This window comes from Sciurus vulgaris (genome assembly GCF_902686455.1).
Source record: "Sciurus vulgaris genome assembly, chromosome: 16".
Taxonomy (NCBI): domain Eukaryota; kingdom Metazoa; phylum Chordata; class Mammalia; order Rodentia; family Sciuridae; genus Sciurus; species Sciurus vulgaris.
Genome location: NC_136477.1, coordinates 53,573,856 through 53,594,594, shown reverse-complemented (window position 1 = coordinate 53,594,594; position 20,739 = coordinate 53,573,856). Strand labels below are relative to the sequence as shown.

Sequence of the window (20,739 nt, the reverse complement as noted above, 5' to 3'; positions counted from 1 at the left end):
TTTTTATTCAGGTATAACAGTTTGCTTTCCCTAAATGTCACCGGGCAGAACTGTAATCACTTGTACTCCACAAATACTCAGACCCAAAGCTGCAGGAAAATGGATGTTTTTTCTCATATGTGGAAGCTCAAGAGAAAAAAGGGAGGAATCTCATGAAAATAGAAGGGAAACCAGTAGAGGAAGGGGGGTCAGGGGAGAGAGGAGGTGAGGGAAATAGGAGATACTGGGGAATGAAATTGCCCAAATTATGTTGTGTGTGTACGGATATGTAATGAATCCCACTATGTACCAATCATTTTTTAAAAATAGGTTTTATTCAAAGCCAGCTTTGACGGAAGATAGAAGGCACTTTAATGTTTCAAATTTCTATTTTCAGGAAAACTGAAGGACAGAAATCTTTTCTAAGGCAAGAGGCTGCAAAGTGGGACATATACATATGCAGATTTAGTTTAGCCAGTGGGACAGAGACTCCGTGTTAGTGGAGTCAGGCTGGGTAGGGGGCAATCTCCACTCTCAGCTTTCCTGGTATCCTCCAGGCCATGCAGGTGGCATGGGGCAGCCCATTTGCCTTTACTCTCAGTATGAGGAAACACAGGATGCACAAAAACAACTTACCAGGAAGTTTCCTTTAATTTCAGTCTGTCTCACAAACTGGTGAACCAGGAGATATTTCAACCAAAGCTGCAAAGACTGGTTTCCCCTCTGTATTTGGCAATAGAATCATACACAGGGTCTTGGGAAAAACCACACCAGGCTGGGCCAAAGACTTTAAAGGGTTCATCAGGCAGCAGAAGTGGGTGTTTAGTTTTAAAATGGTAGTGTTACAGAGCAAGGGCCCACCACAGAGCTGAGGTAGCTACTGTGGTCCGGTCCTTACGATCACACCAGAAAGACTTCAGACACAGCAGGCGTGAGTTTATTAGAAAGGTGAGGACAAGGGAAAAAGGAAACACTCTCATGGGAGACAGTGGGTCCCCTCAGAGGACAGGGATGGTGCATGCCTTCTGCCCTCCAGTTTTATTGAGGGTCCCAGGGAAGTTTCCAGAGAGACCTGCCCAGGCCAACCTCTTGACTTTTGATTGACAGCAGGATTGCATCAGAAATATATCCAAGTCCCAATGCACATGGTCTTACCCAACAGAGGGCAGAATGCTAAAATTCCAAGGCAACCATGGGTCACTTTGGCCCAGGCTGACCAGTTACAATTTGAACTTGTTCTTACAGATTTTATGATTAGGGGCCTTGCTTCTAATTATCATTATCTCCCTGAGTTACTGAATTTGGTCTGCATACAGATCACAAAAATCCCTCTTTCAGGGTAACTTGTATTCTTATCGGCAGGGAGGAGCTTTTGTTATCCTGCAGATAACAGGTTATTTGCTAAGGAATATATCAGATCCTATTCACTTAAGCTAGGCATGGACAAAGGTAAGTTGCTTTTTAAAAGAAGGCAAGTGGGGGTCAGCACAGTAGACCCAGTTTATAGGATTATCCCCTTAACCTCATGTTCCCTCCATTCATGTCTGTTACCTATCAGCAGGACTAAAAGGGCTGGGGCAGCCCCCAGACACTTGTCACATGATTGTCAGGTGCTAGCTCATGACAGTACACATAGGCAGAGTGGGGTACAAGGCTCCCTGGGAATAAAGTGTTATGGAGTTATTGGGTAGTAGCTAGGAATGAGCAGAGAAATGCATGGCAAGGTCACAAGGATTCTTTAAATTACTTTAGGGTCGTCTTTAAACTACTTTCTGAGAAAGGAAAGGGTGGTAGTTGATTTGAGAAAATAAACAGAAGTGAAGGAGCTAACTGGAAAATACGTTAAAAGGATTAATGGGATTAACTATTAATAAGGTCCATGGAGGATGGTGTGACTCTAAGAATTATGGCTATAGGTGTCTCCTTTTGTCCAGGAAGGAAGATTCCTTCAGCAGTACAGGCACACTAAGATAACTTCTGACCAGCTACTGATCCCCAGAGCCCACATTAACATGGGATTGACTTGTAGATGAAGCCCCCCTAAGCAGGATGGCTCCCATGACAGTTCCGGAGAGGACCAACTAAGGTCAAAAACTCTATTGCCTATGTGAAGGAGGAACTGAACATTGGCAAAGAGTGCAGAAGGTGGTCCCCAGCTCTCCTGAGAAACATCGAACAGTAATAAATTTAGAGACAGCATTGTCTCCTTTGTCATTCTCTTGCTTGGAGACAGCCCACTCTCTGCTTGAGCCTTCCTTTGCTTTTACTTTTAACTCACTTTCACTTTAACAACAAAGTTCTCCTACATAGTTTTTGGTGTCTGACTTTAAATTTTCTTTCATCAGAAGAGAAGAACCAAGGGTTGGAGTTTCAGCTCCCTGCTTTCCTGTGACAGAGACGGATCTTTTTGAAATCCAAGTGCCCCATCTTCAGAGTTGGTTGGGGCCTGGATGCTAGAGAAAAGGTGAACTCCAGGTACATGTGCCTGGTCTGGCAGCAGAACATAATCTCTTTCATTGAAGGGCCTCTGAGGTGAGAGACTGAACTGCAGGGGGACCTGTACAGATGAACAGTTGAGGCGACAATATGCTTATTCCCTGTGCGTATGCTCTGTTCTCTTGGCTCATGAGGTGCCCTGAACCCCACTGCCAGAAAATAGCAGGGCCAAAGTTTGCATCAGACACCCACAAACACCCACTCGAGCCAGGCTCAGCTTTAGGTGTTGAACCAAACTGAATTTGGAAGCCTCTGCTCCTCAACCTCCTGAAATTAGGAAGATGCAGATAGTGGCCTCAGGAAGTTCGGCTCCTTTGGGAATGACAATGCGGCTCCAAGAACCAGTGAAATGCCTGTGACATTCCTTTTGGAACTAAGAAGGAGGTAGAATCTGTGAAATGCCCGTCTTTGTCCTAATGTACCCCTTCCTCTCTTGAAGTCTTTTCTGGTCTCAGAGCTTTTCAGAGATGGAACAATGAAGTTTCTTTTCATCTTCCTTCAAAGTTGGATTTGAATAAAACCTATTTGCCTACCAAATTAACTCTGAACATTTCTGGAGTGGAGAGTGCACTGGTCTAGGCTGTTCCTACCTGGGTGGGATCTTGTGCCACCAGTAACAGTATGACAGTGGATAAGATCCCTCATGAAGCTCACAGTCTGCACAGATGGGGAGGTCAGGCATAGTCAGATAAATAAATACTTACATGCCAGATATTGATCAGTGCAAAGGAGAATTGAAGGGAGTGAAGAAGGGAGAGCTCATGGGTGGGAGGGGAGGGTGCAATTTTCAACAGTATGGGTGGCCTCAATGAGATGGTGATATCTGAGCAAACACCTGAAGAAGATAAGAAGAAGGCATGCAGGCATCTGGAGAAGGAGCATTCTAGGCAGAGGGCCTGACGCCACAAAGAGAGCAGGGTGGTGGGGGCCAAAGAAAGGAGGTAGACAGTGATGCCAAATGGAATCACAGAGAGAGAAATAACTGCCACCCACCATTCTCCTAATACCTCCCTGCCCAACTGCTGTCCTCTCTAGCCTGGTCTCTTTAGAGGAACCAATCACTTCAGCCCTCTGCACTCACAATCCTCCAGTGACTCTCCATTTCATGCAGAGTAAAAGCCAAGGTCCCTGCAACAAGCAATAGGAAGAGTCTAGTGACAGAAGTGATTGATGGGATGGGGGAGATGCTGGAGTGGTATCTTTAGGTGAGCAACTCAGTTCATAAGGGAAAGTGTTTCCCCAATGAACAGGGAGGTTCTTTTGATCTAGGAGACAAGAAATCAGATGAGCTCAAGCACATTCAGAGTAGTATAACCACAGACTAGGAGAAAAAAAAATCAAAGTTGAAATTATGTAGAAATCTACTTTGTGGATATCTGGTAACTTGTCAATCACTAGATACTTTTCTACACAAGGGGTTTATTTTCCCAGATTGCTAAATGATTCACCTTGATAATTAGCTGTTTCCTTCCTAGCCATGCTGTTACAATAGTGTCTTCCGCAATAAAATGGAAGAATTATTAAGTCATTCTTTTTTTTTTTTTTTGCGGTACTGGGGATCGAACTCAGGGCCTTGTGCTTGTGAGGCAAGCACTTACTAGCTGAGCTACCTCCCCAGCCCTTAAGTCATTCTTAATAAGATAATTTCAGAGGCAGATATACATATTTACAAATTATATATGGACCTATTGATCTTTGTAATAAAAGATCTTGTCACTCTTTACTTGCCAGGGAGAATAACAGTCCCATGATGGAAAGGGAGGTGAGGAAAAGCAGCAGAGGAAATGTTACACCTGAAGGAATGAACCCTGAGGGAGATGCTGAGACGTCAGGAATCCGCAGAGTCTAAGTTTCTATGTGTACTGGCACAATGCCAAGAAAACACTACAAAGTTCCAAATACTTTTAAAACCATTCTTATAAATTTTGTGATTTCCTCATCCTTTATGTAAGGAGTAGAAATAATGTCCATCTCCACCTAATTTCCATAATCTTGGTATACAGAAATAAGAGATCTTTTATTTCCCCGAAAGTCTTACAACTGCCTCTTGTTCTCTGGTTTTTCCATCCAAGAATGCTGGCTGTGACCTTGTCTGTGACTGGCCCCTGGAACAGTTTCAGCTTGGACAGCTTTGTTCAGACCATGGTCTGACTTTCTCATGACTGTGTTGCACTGGGAACTGCCTGTGAAAAGGTGCAATCAAGATGGACCAGTTGCTATGGTGACACACTCCCAAGGAAACTCTGTGCAAAGGCTCAGAGTTATCAGTCAGACCTTGAGTTCAGCCACCAACTCCCAGAGATAGAGAATTCTGAGTATAACAAGATGACCCTAATGTCTTGCCAGTCCTGCATCCTTCAGATCGCCTGCTTTGCTGAAACTTTCCCACAGATAACTTTTTGATGATGAAACCTGTATAATAAATGTGCTGAACTAGCTCCCGTGTCAGTCAAGTCTCATCAGGCCTTGTCTGCCCACCTGGCCCCAACTTTTTCTCTATGTGTGTCTGTCTTTTCTTCATCCCCCATTGCTCCTGCTTGCCCAGTTTCTGAATTAACGGTTGCGGCTGAGAGATGAGAGGGCCATGGCAACCCCCCAGTGAGACTTTGGACATAGGTAGTTGGAAAGGTCAAGTGTGAACACTGGTGAGTGGTAACTGATGAAGATGCCAAAATCCAAGATGTGAGCACACAAGGAACAGTAAGTAAATTACAGAGCCTCAGGGTCGAACTGGTAAATTGTGTTTTCACTTAAAAAAAATTACAGCTATTATCTTCAAAAAGGAGGATGATGTACAGAAATAACTTTGCACTATGCCTTTGATGAAGGCCAATTTCTGCTCTACAGCCTAGAATAATTTATCTTAACTAAATGAGCAATAAAAGGACATGTTAACCTAAATGCCGTATTTCTTTTCCTCAAATGGGAAATTATCTTCACAATTTAAATCAAATAAAACAGCTTTGTGGGTTAGGGATGTAGTTCAGTGGTAGAACACTTGCCTAGTGTATGTGAGGTCCTGGATTCCACTCCCAATACCCCAAGAGTCTTCCTGAGGCTGGGCAGTGGACTGTAATCCTGGCAACTCATGAGTCCGAGGCAGGAGGATTGCAAACTGCATAGCTTCAGCAACTTAGTGAGACCCTGTCTTAAAATAAAAGATGAAAAGGGCTGTGGACGCAGCTCATAGGTAGAATAACCCTGAGTTCAATCCCCAGTACCTCAAACAAACAAACAAAAAAAGTCTTCCTGAAGTGCTGAGTTGTTTTATGTAAGACATGGTGTTTGCATAATAGTCTTAGAGTCTATTTCACTTTGTATGGACAGAAAGAACCCAAACCCAGACTGATTCAACAGGTTTGCTACTGCCACCTGTGGGCCAATTAAGTATCACAAACCCAAGTAGGTATTTGATCCTAAGATGATGATAGCAGGCTGTGCTCTGCGGTGCATGCCTATATTCCCAGCAACTGGGGAGGCTGAGGCAGGCAATCATGAGTTCAAAGTCAGCCTCAGCAACTTAGTGAGGCCCTAAGCAACTCGGTGAGACCCTGTCTCCAGTGAAAAGCAAAAAAGGGCTGGGGATGTGGCTTAGTTGGTTAAGCATCCCTGGTACCAAAGAATCACAAGAGTAGAGCCATTCTTAAGCAGTTAATGGATCAGTTATTTTTTCTACTTTCCTTTTCCTTCTCATTTCTAATCATTCATCTATTTCTTTTACAGCAAGAAAAGGAAACCAGAAAGCATCTGATTTTTCCAAGATCTGGGTTCCATGTGAGCTTTTTAAATTCACTATATTCCCAGCTACAATCTTCCCTATTCACAAATTCTAAATTCATTACAATTTCTTAAGTTGTGCAGTCCATAGGGTGTGATTGGATTTAAAAAGTGATGCTGCCCATCTAGTGGGTGACATACGGCCTTGCTTGGGGGATATCTGACTGAGTTAAATAATCTCTAGTGAAGAAGTTTGTTAGCAATGCCACGGTGCATCTTACATGCAACATAAACCATTTTAACAGCAGTTATTTCTTTTTATCTTCCTGCCACACACAAACAGTGAAAGCAGATGGCAAAATTCTATTTTCATGTGAGAATGTGACCAGGAACCTGGTCTCCTGGCCTCTGGTCCAGCCCTCCTAGCACATCTTGAAGAACTCAGGCAATTTATTTTTCAAACCTTCAAAGACCACTGTGGAGTATTCAATGTGGGAGAAATAAATAGAATCACCAAGGTACCACTTCTGAGGGAGATTCCGGATGATTAGAGCAGGGATTCTCAAGAGTTAGTGTATCACCAGAGTCATCTGAGGGCCTTCAACACCTAGACCACTACACCTCATGCCCCGAATTTCTGACTCGGTAGGTCTGGGGTATGACCCGAGAATCTGCATTTTCTAACAAGTTTCCCAGTGATGCTGATGGTGATGCTCCTTGCCTGGGTCCCAAATGGACAATCAATGGACTGGAGGACAAAGGCATGGTATCCCATACATTGACTCTCATGTCAAGGAAAAATGCAGGTCAGAAACTACACCTTTATTTTCCAGGTGTCTCTCCAAGAGGGTCGATAGAATTTAGGCAGATTTCAGTGTTTTTACCATATTTAGGGAAAATGAGTAGCAAAGAAAGTATTCAAGTACTCACACAAGAGGAGAAAACTTCCTGCAAAAAACTTGACCCAGGTCAGTTAACTGGGTACTTGTCTTAGCCAATGATAGGAGCATCATTGAAGAACCAGGATGTTACTGGTTTTCATTTGTTTAACCAGGGTTCCTAATTTTTAAAAAATAAGGCAGGCTATGAAACCAACCTAGATGCCCTTCAACAGATGAATGGATAAAGAAAATGTAGTATATATACACAATGGAATATTACTCAGTCATAAAGAATAACAAAAGTATGGTATTTGCTGGTAAATGAATGGAACTGGAGACTATTGTGCTAAGTAAAATAAGCCAATCCCCCAAAATCAAAGGCCAAATGTTCTCTATGATATGTGGATGCTAACACACAATAAGGGGGTGTGGATGGAAGAATAGAAATTCATTGGATTAGACAAAGGGAAATGAAGAGAAGAGGGGGACTGGTAACAGGAAAGACAGCAGAATGAATCAGACATAATTTTCCTAGTTCATATATGAATACATGACCAATGAAACTGCACATCACGTACAACTGCAGAATGGGGTCCTACTTAGAAAAAGTTATACTCCATTTATGTTTAATATGTCAAAATACAGTCTACTGTCATGTATATCTAAAAAGAACTAATAAAAAAGAAAATATCTTTTAAAAAACCAGTGTAATATGGCATCACAGATCACTGAAAAATCTTTTAGCCATATTCGGCAAAAATAACACAGATGTCTTTCAAATGCATATCTGAGTTTGCAGGAAAGTTAAGGAAAACCCTGAGAGGTCCAAAAAGGAGATACGAGGGGGCTGGGGTTGTAGCTCAGTAGTGGAGCGCTCACCTAGCATGTGTGAGGCACTTGGTTCGATTCTCAGCACCACATATAAACAAATGAATAAAATAAAGGTCCATCAACATCTAAAACAATTAAAAATTAAAAATTAAAAAAGAGACATGAGGAACTAAGTCCTAAACTTTTGCTCAGAGACTGTGACTAGGACTAAGGAAAGAACACATGGAGGTTTCTTCACTATCAACAGGTCCTGGGAGAGAGGAATTGGTGGGGCATTTCCAGGTATTTTGCTCTTCTGCGATGTCCATGGCTTCCCAAAACCATCATCAAATTCTCTGAAGTGAGCCTCAGTGGGTTCTTAAAAGTCCTCTAATTTTCCTCCATTTCCTTGTTGGACTAACTCAAATTAAAGTCATCTGACGAAGCACCTTCTTGATAACGCAGACCTAAAGGCTGAAACACAACCAGTGCATGGAAAATATGGCGACTGAGAGCCACATGGCAAATTTTTGGGGGAAGATGTGCTCACGCAGGCGTGCAAAAAAGAAAAGAAAGAAAGAAAAGCTCATTAAATGCATGGTGGATACAACCTCTCTTCATCCAGTCCCATCACCTTGTGCTCTTCCCTGCCAGCACTCAGGAGTGAAAAATGGGGATGGAGAGGCCCAGGATGCAGGCAGTGGAGAACAACCCAATGGGTAATAGGGCCAGAGAACCATGTTCCCCAAATAGAAAGAACAATCATTAACAGGCTAGTCTAAAAACACTGAGTGATACTAGCAAGTGTGAAAGAAACAACAGTAACAATTCAAGTTGACAAAAAACACAGCACTCAAGACAACAGGCCAAAGACCACCTCCTCCTGTGCACAGGGCAGGCAGTATACATTTGGGAGAGGCCCAGTGAAGATGACCCAGACAGAAAGAGGAAAAAGCAGGTAGATGGATCCTGACTCTGTCAGTTTCCTAGCACTGCAGAGGACGCTTTTGACACAGGCATGGTGGGAAGAGGTGGGGACACACAGATACTGCAAGAGGTCAGTGGTGCTTGGTTAGAGAGCAGAACACCATTGAGAGTGACAGTGACCCATCCAGACCTACTCACGAAGCTCCCTCAAGGCATGGTAGATGTGTAGGGAAATGGTTAGAAGCTCTACCTTGCCTCTTCCTGGAGGCACTGAGCATTTTTGTTCTTTTCTGTTTGGTTAAATCAGCAATTGCATATGCCTACCCATGCCCCCAGCAAAGGTCCCAGCTCAGCCATAGCTGCATTCTTGTTCTAACACACGTCCCACTGCCCTATGCCACCAAGACTCAAAGCAAGGCAGACATCTGACAGCGTCTTCAAGTGAATTCCCTGTCCTTTTTATTCTGAGACAGGGTCTCACTCAGTTGCCCAGGCTTGCCTCTAACTTGTGATCCTCCTGCTTCGACCCCCTGAGTTGTGGGGATTATAGATGCACTTGGTGGGAGAAAAGCCTTTGAAAAATGGTAACAGTTGCCAGGCCTGACAAAGTCTGGCCAAGTCAAAAATCTGTGTCCCGCCTTAATCACATCTAAATTATTAGCAACTCAGTCTCACAAAGCCTCTTCAGTGCTGGGTCAATCTTCTCCTGAATTCTTTCATCTGCAAACTGGAAAGACTCTATCTATACCCAGTGAACCAATAGTTCTTGGTTACTGCCATTCGATTTTCCACCTACAGGGAACCCAGCTGTTCTTTTGGGATAGGTTTCCTTCATTCATCCTAGAGTGCTGGCACATAACTGTAATCCCATCTAGTAGGGAGGCTGAGGCAGGAGGATTGCAAGTTCAAGACCAGCCTCAGCAACTTGGCGAGGCCCTAAGCAACTTAGTGAGACCCTGTCTCAAAATAAAAAATAAAAATATCTGGGGATGTGGCTCAGTGGTAAAGCACCCCTAGGTTCATAGAGCACTCATCTAGCAGGCCCAAAGCCCTGGGTTCAATCCCCAGTACCAGAAAAAAAAAAAAAAAAAAAAAAAAAAAAAAAGGAAAAAAGAAAAAGAAAAATGCAAGAACTCAGCAAATATTCTCATTAGCTTTTCTTGAAAAAGACATAATGATGAAAAACTTTGGCCAAGCAAGAGCTGAACAGAAAAGCAACAGCAAGAGCCTTCAATATAAAATAAATATAAGGAATATGTTTATGGTAGTTGTTTTAAGCTACTAAGTTTTGGGGTGGTCAGTTACACAGCAAACTAGCTGATACGGTATTATATGGAAAAATCTAAACAAAACTCTGGATTATTACCTCCCGTTTTACGTGTATATGTGTATGTATGTGTGTGTGTTTGTGTGTGTGAGATTTTTTTCTACCTGGATATGTATCCAGTTGAGTGCCCCTGAGTTCAATCCCGGGTACCAAAAAACAAACAAAACTAGAAATCGAGAAAAAATAATCCAATAAAAAAATGGGCAAAAAAATATAAAAAAGTAATTCATAGATGAATAAACCTGCATGCCTGTGTGTACACACACACACACACACACACACACACACAATTAACCTCATTAGGAGTCAGGAAAATTGAAATGAGAAGTCATTTCAGATCCATCAGATTGGCAAAAATTTTGAAAGTTCCCATTCTGAGAATTTCGAGAGGGTTCTCAAACACAGATGGTGGGGGTATAAGTTCATAAATGACTTTGGAGTCCAATTTAGCATTTTCTGATAAAATTGATAATGAACTCCCCATCTGTATACACACACACACATAAATTCTCACACATGTGCACAAGGAGATTCAGAAGAATGTTCAGAGCACTGTTTATATACTGAAAAGCTAAAAAGGATCTAAATGTCTGTAACGGTTTAAGCATGTTCCCTAAAATGCAAGTGCTAAAACCATAATTCCTCACGGTAGCCATGCAGGCAGGCAGGGCCCAGGAGGATGTGCCTGCTCACGGAGTAGAGCCCCTGGGAATGGATTCGTGCTTTTCTCTCACAAATGGGTTCACTATCTCAGGGGTTCTGCCTCCTTGTCTCTCTTCCTCATGCATCTGCTGTCCTTCTGCCATGAGGACCTTACAAGAAGCCAAGTAGATGCTCGCAACATCCTCTTAGATTTCCTAGCCTCAAGAACCACGTGGGGAAATAAACCTCTTTCCTTTATAAATTACCCAGTTTCAAGTAGTCAGGTACAGCAACAGAAGATGGATCAAGACAATGTCCATTGCCTTGCAAAAAGGAAACTGTGGGAATTATAAACACCAAATTCAATGAGAGGGAAGGCAATATAATGGGAGAGGGACAGGTAGGAGGCTCATTCTATTTGTAACATTGTATTTCTTAAGCTAGTGGTTGGGTGTATGGGTCTATCAATGCGTTTCTTTCATGTGCCTGAAAGATGTCATAAATGTTAAATGTATGCAACAATAAATCACAGCTAAGCTCTGAAGAGGAACTCAAAGGCTATGATGAAGAGACAAGTTCACAGGCCTAAGTGCTTCATCATGAAGGGGTCATTCACCTGGAGATAGATAAACCTAGTTTACTCAAGAGAGTCTGCCCTAGGGATGACTCTTTGTTTTGCAGACACAGAAGAGACAAAATAAAACAGAGCAATAGGTGTAAGTTTTCTTCTGGGGGGTGGGTACTAGGGATTAAGCCCAGGGCCTTATACAAGTGCTCTACCACTGAGCTACATCCCCAGTCCTTTTTATTCTATTCTGAAACAGGCTCTCACTAAGTTGCCCAGGGTGGCCTCACGCTTGTGATCCTCTTGCTTCAGTCATAGCTGGGATTACAGGTGTGTAGCACCTGCCGGGTAATAAACTACAATTTAAGAAGCTTATCGAGGTGTGGTAGTGCACACCCATAATCCCATCTACCTGGGAGATGGAAGCAGGAGGCCAGGTTCGGCAACTTAGTGAGACTGTCAAAGATTCAGAACAGTGGAGGATGTAGCTCAGAGGTAGAGTGTCCCTGGGTCCGTTTTCCAGTATAAATAAATAAATAAATAAGTAGCAAGGGGCTGTTATGAATGCTGATGGCTACCTAGAAGAAACAAATGAAAACAGAAAATATTTCAGTACTGGTGATACTGGTACCATGTTCCATATGTGACAGCTGTCCCCCTGCCCTGTGGGCCACTCCCACAGATGCTTCACCAAGAGAAATCCTAGATCTTGATTTCTAAGCCATTTGAAATCAATCTCTTATGTCCTCACAATACTACATGCAGTTGTCACCATTTCTGGGTGTATTTTACACAAAATAAACATTCTTGTGGGTGATGTTTACTACTGATGTCAAACTATACCAAATTCACTAAAAAAAAAAAACACCAAAAACTCAAACTGCATAATGGATGATCAAAGCCAAAACAGGGAAACAACATTCCTCCCATCTTAGTCCCATAATGCTCCCTGCTCCAGTCCCAGGTCTCACTGGCAATAAAATGCAGAGCAAAGGTTAAGGGCTTGCCAGTGCAGGACAGGGACTGAAATCCAACCTTTCTCTAGGTCAGAGGGCACCTGGGAAAAACTCTCTGTGCCTGTCAACCTATAAAAGGCACCGGGAGTTTTTATTATTTAGTTATTGTTGAGCTTCCTGATGACTCCACAGTAAAGTTGTTTTTGAATGATTTTGTTTCAGGTTTATGACTTGATACTTTGCAGTCTATAAATTTAATGGCAAACGAAATCAATGAACCCATTTTACTCAAAGAATCATTTTATGACGTTATTTTATGTCCTGTCTCTGTTGACTTATTTCCTATAGCACATCTTCTTTGTATAGTTTTAGGTGTTGCTTTTAAAAATAATGTGCCACATAGGTTTTCTTTTTGTTCTTTTTGCTGGCTTTTTATTTGTTTTTAAGATATTCAGTTGCAATTTTTATTTTGAGGCAGGGTCTCGCTAGCTGACCAGGCTGGCCTCGAACCTGTGATCCTCCTGCCTCAGGCTCCTGAGTCACTAGGATTACAGGTGTGTGACACCACACCTGGCTCTAATTTATTTCTTTATTTGATAACCACACACTTCACAATTTTGATAAAACATGTCTGTGAGAATATTTCTTACAGGTCCAACTAGTGTTATGATTTAAAATAATCACAAAGGTTCTTAGTGTCCTTGTTAGGTTACTGAAATTGAAATGTACTATCACAATTTTGGGATCTAAGGAGTCACCGCCTGTAGAAGTTGCAGTCTTCCCAGAGTATGTTTTCACCTGACACTATATTTATAACTCCTCACTAAATTACCAGACTGCCTGGATATTCTCTTCACCCAGGTAGAAGAGAGCAGCCAAACAGCTCCTTTTCATAACCTCAGACCTAGAACCCTCAAATAATCCCTCAAATAACCCTCAAATTGATGACTGGCTCTGCTCTTCGAAGAGCATGTTATCAATGATTTAATCTTTATTTAAAAAAAAGTTAGGCTCATTCCTTTTTGATGAATAAATTAAAAAACAAAATCGATAAATAAACAAAAACAAAACACCCAATAAACAAAGTTCCATGCCTACTGCCAACAAAAGTAATAAGTAATAAAGTAAGAACATGTTCAATGTTTATAAAGTTCCCACAAAGGACCTTGGATAAATTCCAGTTCCTGGGGGTTTTTAACCACAATTGGATTGAAAAGGAGTTGCTCCTTGGCCCTGTGAATCCTGGTGCAGGACTCGTCACGTCTGCTGAATCATCGGAGGCCACTGCATAGTGGAAGGAAAAGGGTAAAGGTGACAGCAAGAACTATCTCGATGACAATTCTGCTAACTGGCAGATCTAGCTAGTTGAGTTTTTATGCTTTTGCAAAACCACTTAATCTGAATTCAGGGGTTTTGTTTCAACTCAGAGTTCAGTTCCCACTGCATTTCATACTGTCAGAGAATCTTTTGACAGGAAAGCAGACACAAGGTCCCAGGAATTGACGACTATCTATGAAGTTTGTCCTGTCAATATCAAATAGGTTTAGCCTTGAACCTGTATATCCAAGTTTGTCAACAGTATTATTTTGGTAATAGTTTGGCAATCATATATTTAACTATTAGCTCATGCCTCCAACATGAGTACAGAGCTAGTGGTTCCTAATTTGGGAAGTAAATCAAAATCAGGTAGTAGGTCAGGTATAGTGGCACATGTAATCCCAGATGAGGCAGAAGGATTGCAAGTTTGAGGCCAGCCTCAGAAACATGGCGAAACTCTCTGTCTCAAAACCAAAAAAACAAAGGGCTGGGGATGTAGCTCAGTGGTAAAGCACCCCTGGGTTTCATTCCCTACTAAAACACACACACACACACATACACACACACACACACACACACACACACAATCAGGCAGCAGCTTATAAAAATACAGGTGCCTAAAGTGTTCTAAGATGCTGCTTCAGAGATCTGAGGTAAGACCCAAGCAAGCATACTTTGAAAAAGCTTTCCAAGTGATTCTGATGCAATGAGGGTTGAGACTGTCATGCAAGTACTGATATAAACTATAGCACATATGAAGGGGAGTGTAGTCCCTATTTCTCAAACAGAGGCAGGAGTCACTATGCCAAGGACCATGCAGAGCACAGAAAGAATGTTTTGCATCTTTCTGGAATGTCAGTTTTATTTGCCAGTAAAGCAGTATAAAATGCCATTTTCATTTTGGGTGGTAGTTGCATAGGCATACATAATTGTCAAAACTCATCTGAGGGCTGGGGTTGTAGCTCAGTGGTAGAACACTTGCCTAGCACATGTGAAGTTCTGAGTTCAATCCTCAGTACCACATAAAAATTATTAAATAAAATAAAGGTACTGTGTCCATCTACAACTAAAAATATTTTTTAAAAAAACCTCATCTGATATTTAAGTCAGGCACAGTGGTACACACCTGTAATCCCAGAGGCTCAGGAAGCTGAGACAGGAGGATAGAAAGAGGCCAGCCTCAGGAATTTAGCAAGACCCTATCTGAAAATAAAATATAAAAAGGACTGGGGATGTGCTTCAGTGGTATAGAGCTCCTGGGTTCAATTCCTAGTACCCCCCCACCCAAAAAAAATCTGATTGTACTTATTAAATCGTAAACAAAATGCCATTTTACATTAAAACATGGATACATTCTGGAGTAGAAGCAAAATCTGCATTGATTTTTAGATGAACCTGAGACTTCAAAGAAATCTCCCTCTTAGATTACCAATTATTTTGAATGTTTATCTTTGTTACTGAGTAGGTGGTCTAAGGATTGGGGCATAGCCTTAGAAATTGCACACTGCAAGCATCTTTCCCATTGGTAAGTGTTTTGAAAGGCTTTGAGGAGCAGGGTCTGGTTGTGGGAAGGGACTGATCTAAGAATTGTGAAAAGCTGCATTTCCTATCTTGGAAAGAAAGAAACAGAGAGTAATGGGTCAGGAGCAAGGGTTGAATTTCTCGAGGTTCCAGGGTCAAAGGGCAGGGGACCAGAAACTGGTGTGAGCCAGTTACTTTCTCTCCTGCTTGGAAGACGGGTGTCACCAATAAAACCGGAATAGAGTATCCCTCTGCTCGCGGATTTAAGTAAGGTGCATTAGTACGATTTGAGAAGTGCAAAGGCACAAGTCATGAAACCAGAGGATTTAGCAGCATGACAACACGAGCCACAGACCACCTCGCACATCGCTGCAGCCTTAGAGCAGCCTGCCCGAGGCCACTGGAACGGTCGGGGCGGGGGCGGGGCCACGCCCCCTTCTCTTTGGCGCCCGGGCCGCCTTCCGCCCCACATGCGCATGCGCCACTCACCCTCCGCGGTGCTGAAGAGGGTCAGGACCGTGGAGGAGTCTTGGACCAGGGCGGGAGGTCTCCGAGATGCCGCCTTCCTACCTGCTCGGCATAGGCCGCGGCCTCCAGCTAGGCCCGCCTCCTTCTCACACCCTACGCCGCCGAATGGAGGAGCCGGGGAGAGGGCTGTTTACATTCTCACCTCGCCCGGAGCGGACTAGTTTAGCCCCGCCTCTTCCGTCCCGTTATTTGAAGCGGTTGGCTGGCTTTGGGCCGTCAGAGGTGCAGTCCCAGCGGTGGCGTGCGACAGACTCTGGGTTTGTTTTGCCGGGTGACTGTCAGCTTGGCTGTCGACTGCCAGAGTGCTTTGAACTTTTAGGTGGAAGATGCCAGAAAGTAACTTGGCAGAGCGGAGCGACAGAAGCGAGGAGCAGGTGTCTGGTGCCAAAGTCATCGCCCAGGCCCTGAAGACGCAAGTATGAGGGACACTCTGGAGTGAAAGGCTCCTACGGTGGCCGCTGGGGACCCAGGCGTTGTCATGGGGACGAGGAGAGCGTGGAGCGCTGGGGGTGGGATCTTACAGGGATTTCCTTTTTGTGCCCCGGAGGGAGGGAAGGATGTTAGTGACATGGGTGTTTATTCCCTGTTCTCCCTCCCGCAGAATGTGGAGTACATGTTTGGCGTCGTGGGCATCCCGGTGACCGAAATCGCTGTTGCAGCCCAGGAGCTAGGCATCAGATACATCGGAATGAGGAATGAGCAAGCTGTGAGTAAAGAACTCACGTAGCCGGATGCATTATTGGTAATAATCCATAATAGGAGCAGCTGTTCGTTGCAGACACCCAGTGTTTACCACTCTTCAGCGATTTGCACGCATCCGTCACTATTATGACTGTTTGTTGATCTTAGTTGACAGATGAGAACGAAGATGCAGGGAGATTGTTATCTTGCGTGAGGTGATTTAGAGGGTAATGGCAGAGCCAGGATTTGAATTCAGGTATTCTAGCTCCAAGACCTTGATCATACTCGTATACTGTATTGTGATCTGCCAAGTCTAAATGTCAGCATTGGAAAGGACAGTTTCTGAATGAAGTCTGACTTTCCTATTGGCCTGTGAGCTCCAGGAGGGCCGAGATGTTTTATCTTCACTGCACATCTATATTGCCATGCCTGGTGTGTTAGAGGTGCTGAGAGAGTAAGTACTGTGGAATGAATGAGTGAGGGCCAAGTCTCATGTTATGTAATAGATGTCAGGGCAGGGTAAAGGTTACCCCAAATGGTAAAGGCAGGATTGAAACACAGGTATCCCAAATTCTAGTCTTTCCTCCACAGTATGCCACCTTGTTTCTTAGAGGCTTATTTGGAAACAGGGAAAGGAAGCTTAAAAATTTTGTCAGCCCGCTTACAGTGCTTCCTCTGCAAGTCCAGCCTCACCCTTCTCTCAGCAATATTGTCTGAAAAGGTCAAGAATCCACTTTTGTTGGAATTGCCTTCTATGCTTTTATCTGTATGACAAGGTGAAGTTTTTAACCCGTTAATTGGATCTGGTTTTTTACTGTTTTTCTGGGAGTAGTATGTCTGACACTGATTTCTTCTTTACACAGGAAATTTACATATTGGATGTATACTACATGCTAGAAACTATGCTATATAATTAATAGGAGAGAGGGAATGTAAAGAAAGAATTGGGTTTAGACCTAGTCTTCAAGTTGATGACAATCTATGACGATGAGAACAAGACATACAGAAAAAACTTATCTAGTATAATAACTCTCACAATAGATTGCATTATGTGAACCAGTAGCACAGGGTAGGTTACTAGTGGAAAAGTTTTCTGTAGAGATAATGTTTGTTCATGGTACATCAAGATAGTTTGAAAGTATGTAGGCTGTGAAGAATATTCTCTAACTGGAAAAGGAGTTTGGACTTTCATTTTTTTTTTTTACAGTAGACAAGTAGAGAGACTGTAAAAGTTTTTCTAAACAAGTGAGAGACATAATTAGGACTTTTCTTTAGAAAAATTGTATCCATGGTGGTATGCAGTATGGACAGCAGGACTGGTAGTATTACTCAGAGATAATATACTTGCCTAGCATGCAGGAAGCCCTGGGTTCAATCCACAGCATTGCAAAATAAATAAATAAACCAGTAAGGATCAGGTTAGAAGCCAGAAAACAAACTCCAGCTTGACATTTTATTTCAGTTCTTAAAAGCCTAGTTGAGGATTCCTTAGGTTTAAAGTGCTTTGTTGGGCACTGGATACAGAGAAGAATGAAGGTTCCTGTCCTTCAGGGACTTGTGAAATAGCTATACAGACAGATGCAGACAATTTTATTATAATATGATAACTACTAAGAGGTGTATCTCAAGTGCCATGGAAGCCCAGAGAAAGAGTACCCAGATAAACTTAAGACTTCAGGGTGAGCTTCCCACAGAAGATAATACCTAAGTTGTCTTGAAGGATAAGTAGGCATTCACCAGCTAGGAAGGAGAGGGCAAGCTCTTCTGGAGGTGATTCCAGGGTTTGGGGTTTGCTTGACTATGGGATCATAATACCACTGACTGAGATGGGGAATATAGATATAGAGGGAAGAGCCAATTTAGAGGGTAGAGATGATAAATTTGATTTTGAACATATGAGTTTGAGATGTGTGTGGGACATCCACCACATATGTCCGTCAGGCAACCTGAGTCTTGATGGCAGTCAAAGGAAGACTTAGTGCCTGAATTAAAGGTAGTGACAGGATGATTCAGAAGGAAAAGGAGAATAGATTCAGAAGGCATTCAGGAGCTTGTTTGTGCTAAAGAGAAAGGTGTAGTTGATTATGACTTGTATTTCATCCTTTCCTTAGAGTAACCAAGCCACATCGGTCAGTTAATCATCTAACAGGTAGATTGTCAGAAAGTTAACTGCTTAGAGCTTATGGTGTACAGGCACTATTCTGAGTGTTTAATATGGATCACCTAATTTCGTCCTCACAGCAGTGCACTGAATTACATTTGTTTTATAGATGAAGAAGCCAAAGTACAGAGTTACTTGCCACAATTATGTAGTAGAATGTAGGGGAGCCAGACACAGTGGCACACACCTATAATCTCTGCACTCAGAAGGCTGAGGCAGGAGGATCACAAGTTTGAGGCCAGCCTCAGCAACTGAAAGAGGCCCTCAGTAACTTAGCGAGATGCTGTTTCAAAATAAAAGATAAAAAGGGCAGGATGTAGCTTGGTGAAGTACTCTTGGGTTTAATCCCTAGTACCAAATAAAAATAAAGAATCAATAAATTTGATAAACCCTTTATGAGACTGATAAAGAATAAAAGAAGGAAAACACAGCTGGGTGTGTTGGTGCACTCAGGAGGCTGAAGCAGGAGGACTGCAAGTTCAAAGCCAGCCTTCACAATTTAGGGAGACCCTGTCTCAAAATAAAAAGGGCTGAGTGGTAGAGTGTCCCCTTACTTAAATCTCCAGCACGCCCCCCCAAGAAATGAAAAGAAAGAGAACACAAATTACCAGTATTAGTAATAAGAAAAAGAGGACATTTCTATTGATCCTGAAGATATTTAAGCAGTTTCAAGTAAGTAGCTATAAAAAGGATATTATAAATAACAGATGATAGAGACAAATTCCTTGAAAAACTGGAGATTAGATACCTAACCATTATTTGAAATTTACAGGTAGCACATTTCTCATTAAAATGAGAAGTCTTCCAATTCTTTCTTTATCATTTAAATTCTATTCTATTTAGTAATAAATTGTTTTCATACTTAGAGTATGAGAATCCCAATATACTTGATTAAGTTCCATTGTGCTTTCTTTGTAGGCTTGTTATGCTGCCTCTGCAGTTGGATATCTGACTGGCAGGTAAGCTAAAGTCTTTATTTCAGTTTCATTGATATGATCCTTCAGCTAAAGATCATCTGATTTGAAAAGATTATAGAAGATAGTATTGATAAAAAAAAATTAGAACTCTCTGAGTCAGATCAAAAGGATAATACCAGGAAAGTGTTTGGGGTAGAACACTTTTCCATTTTGTGGAGTGAATCACTGATGATCAGATACAGAGATAACGAGTCATACCTTATCAAAGATGTCCAGATTGCCCTAGCCCACTGAATATAAAAATTCTTGGTTCAAAATGAGATTGTTAGGGCTTGATTCACTTATCATATTTTTAGTTCGTATCTATATTGCCTAACTACTCAACCCTCTTTCATTATTAAAAATTAGTAATTTTTAAAAGTGCCCATTTTAGAAAACTTGGAAAATATAGAAAAGTAGAAGGAAGAAAACTAATATTACCTCTAACTCCATGTTGTTAAGATTTGTCATATTTTCTTCCAGTTATTTTTCTACATACATGTATTTTTTAAGCAGAATTTGGACTCCTATTATTATTTGTATCCTTTTTTCACATGTTATCTTTATTAATTTTTTTATTTCCAAAAATGAAATAAGTAATTTAACTGCTAAGAAATATAGACAAAAGTGGTTCTCAAAAGTCTAGACCTCACCATAGTCCTTCCTCTTTGATAGGGATCTTCTGAACTTCAGTGTGAAAAAAATAGGCCAACAAAAAATAACATCTTTTTGCCATTTTCTATCACTCTATTTACATATGAACAATATTTGATCTTTTTTGTTTAGCCCAGAAAACATTTAAATTATAGTCACTGATGCCTTAATTTAAAAAAATGCTGGAATGATGATTAAGGAATAGTCAAGTTTATACTTTCAAAGATTTTGTTATTTTTGTTTGTTTGTTTGTTTTTGGTACTGGGGATTCACTCAGAGGCACTTTACTGCTGAACTACATCCTGGCTCTTTTTTTGTTTTGTTTTGTTTTAAATTTTGAGACAGGGTCTCACTAAGTTGCTGGAGCTGGGCTTGAACTTGAGATCCTCCTGCCTCAACCTCCCAAGTTGCTGGGATTATAGGCTTGTGCCATCGTGCCCAGCACAAGTTTTGTTTCTTTTAATGAACTTCTGGTACTTCACTGTTTAGTATACTAGCTTTAGCCATAGGTGACTACATTTAAATTAATTAAAATGGAGTAACATTAAACTATAGTCCCTTATTTGTGATGGCAACATTTCAAGTGCTCAGTAACCATCTGTGGAGTGACTGACTTGTTGG

General features: G+C 41.9%; 2 protein-coding genes across 9 annotated transcripts in view; one reads left to right on the top strand and one right to left on the bottom strand.

The window, feature by feature from the left end:
* Positions 1-20,739, bottom strand: part of BTD (biotinidase) — a 64,067-nt gene that overhangs the window by 23,971 nt on the left and 19,357 nt on the right. For 3 of the 6 annotated variants that reach the window (XM_079114416.1, XM_079114420.1, XM_079114421.1), the window contains exon 1: positions 15,628-15,767. The exons of 1 other annotated variant lie outside the window; for it this stretch is intronic. The gene's annotated coding sequence lies outside the window, so the exon portion shown is untranslated. Of the gene's footprint in view, positions 1-15,627; positions 15,944-20,739 lie in introns of those variants that run through there. 2 more of the 6 variants (XM_079114418.1, XM_079114417.1) reach the window with 2 other exon arrangements.
* Positions 15,942-20,739, top strand: part of HACL1 (2-hydroxyacyl-CoA lyase 1) — a 38,558-nt gene continuing 33,760 nt past the window's right edge. For 2 of the 3 annotated variants that reach the window (XM_079114401.1, XM_079114400.1), the window contains exons 1-3: positions 15,942-16,082; positions 16,268-16,372; positions 19,427-19,467. In XM_079114401.1, coding sequence (XP_078970527.1) covers positions 15,993-16,082; positions 16,268-16,372; positions 19,427-19,467 — 236 coding nt within the window. In that variant the 5' untranslated portion in view covers positions 15,942-15,992. Of the gene's footprint in view, positions 16,083-16,267; positions 16,409-19,426; positions 19,468-20,739 lie in introns of those variants that run through there. The other variant, XM_079114402.1, reaches the window with a different exon arrangement.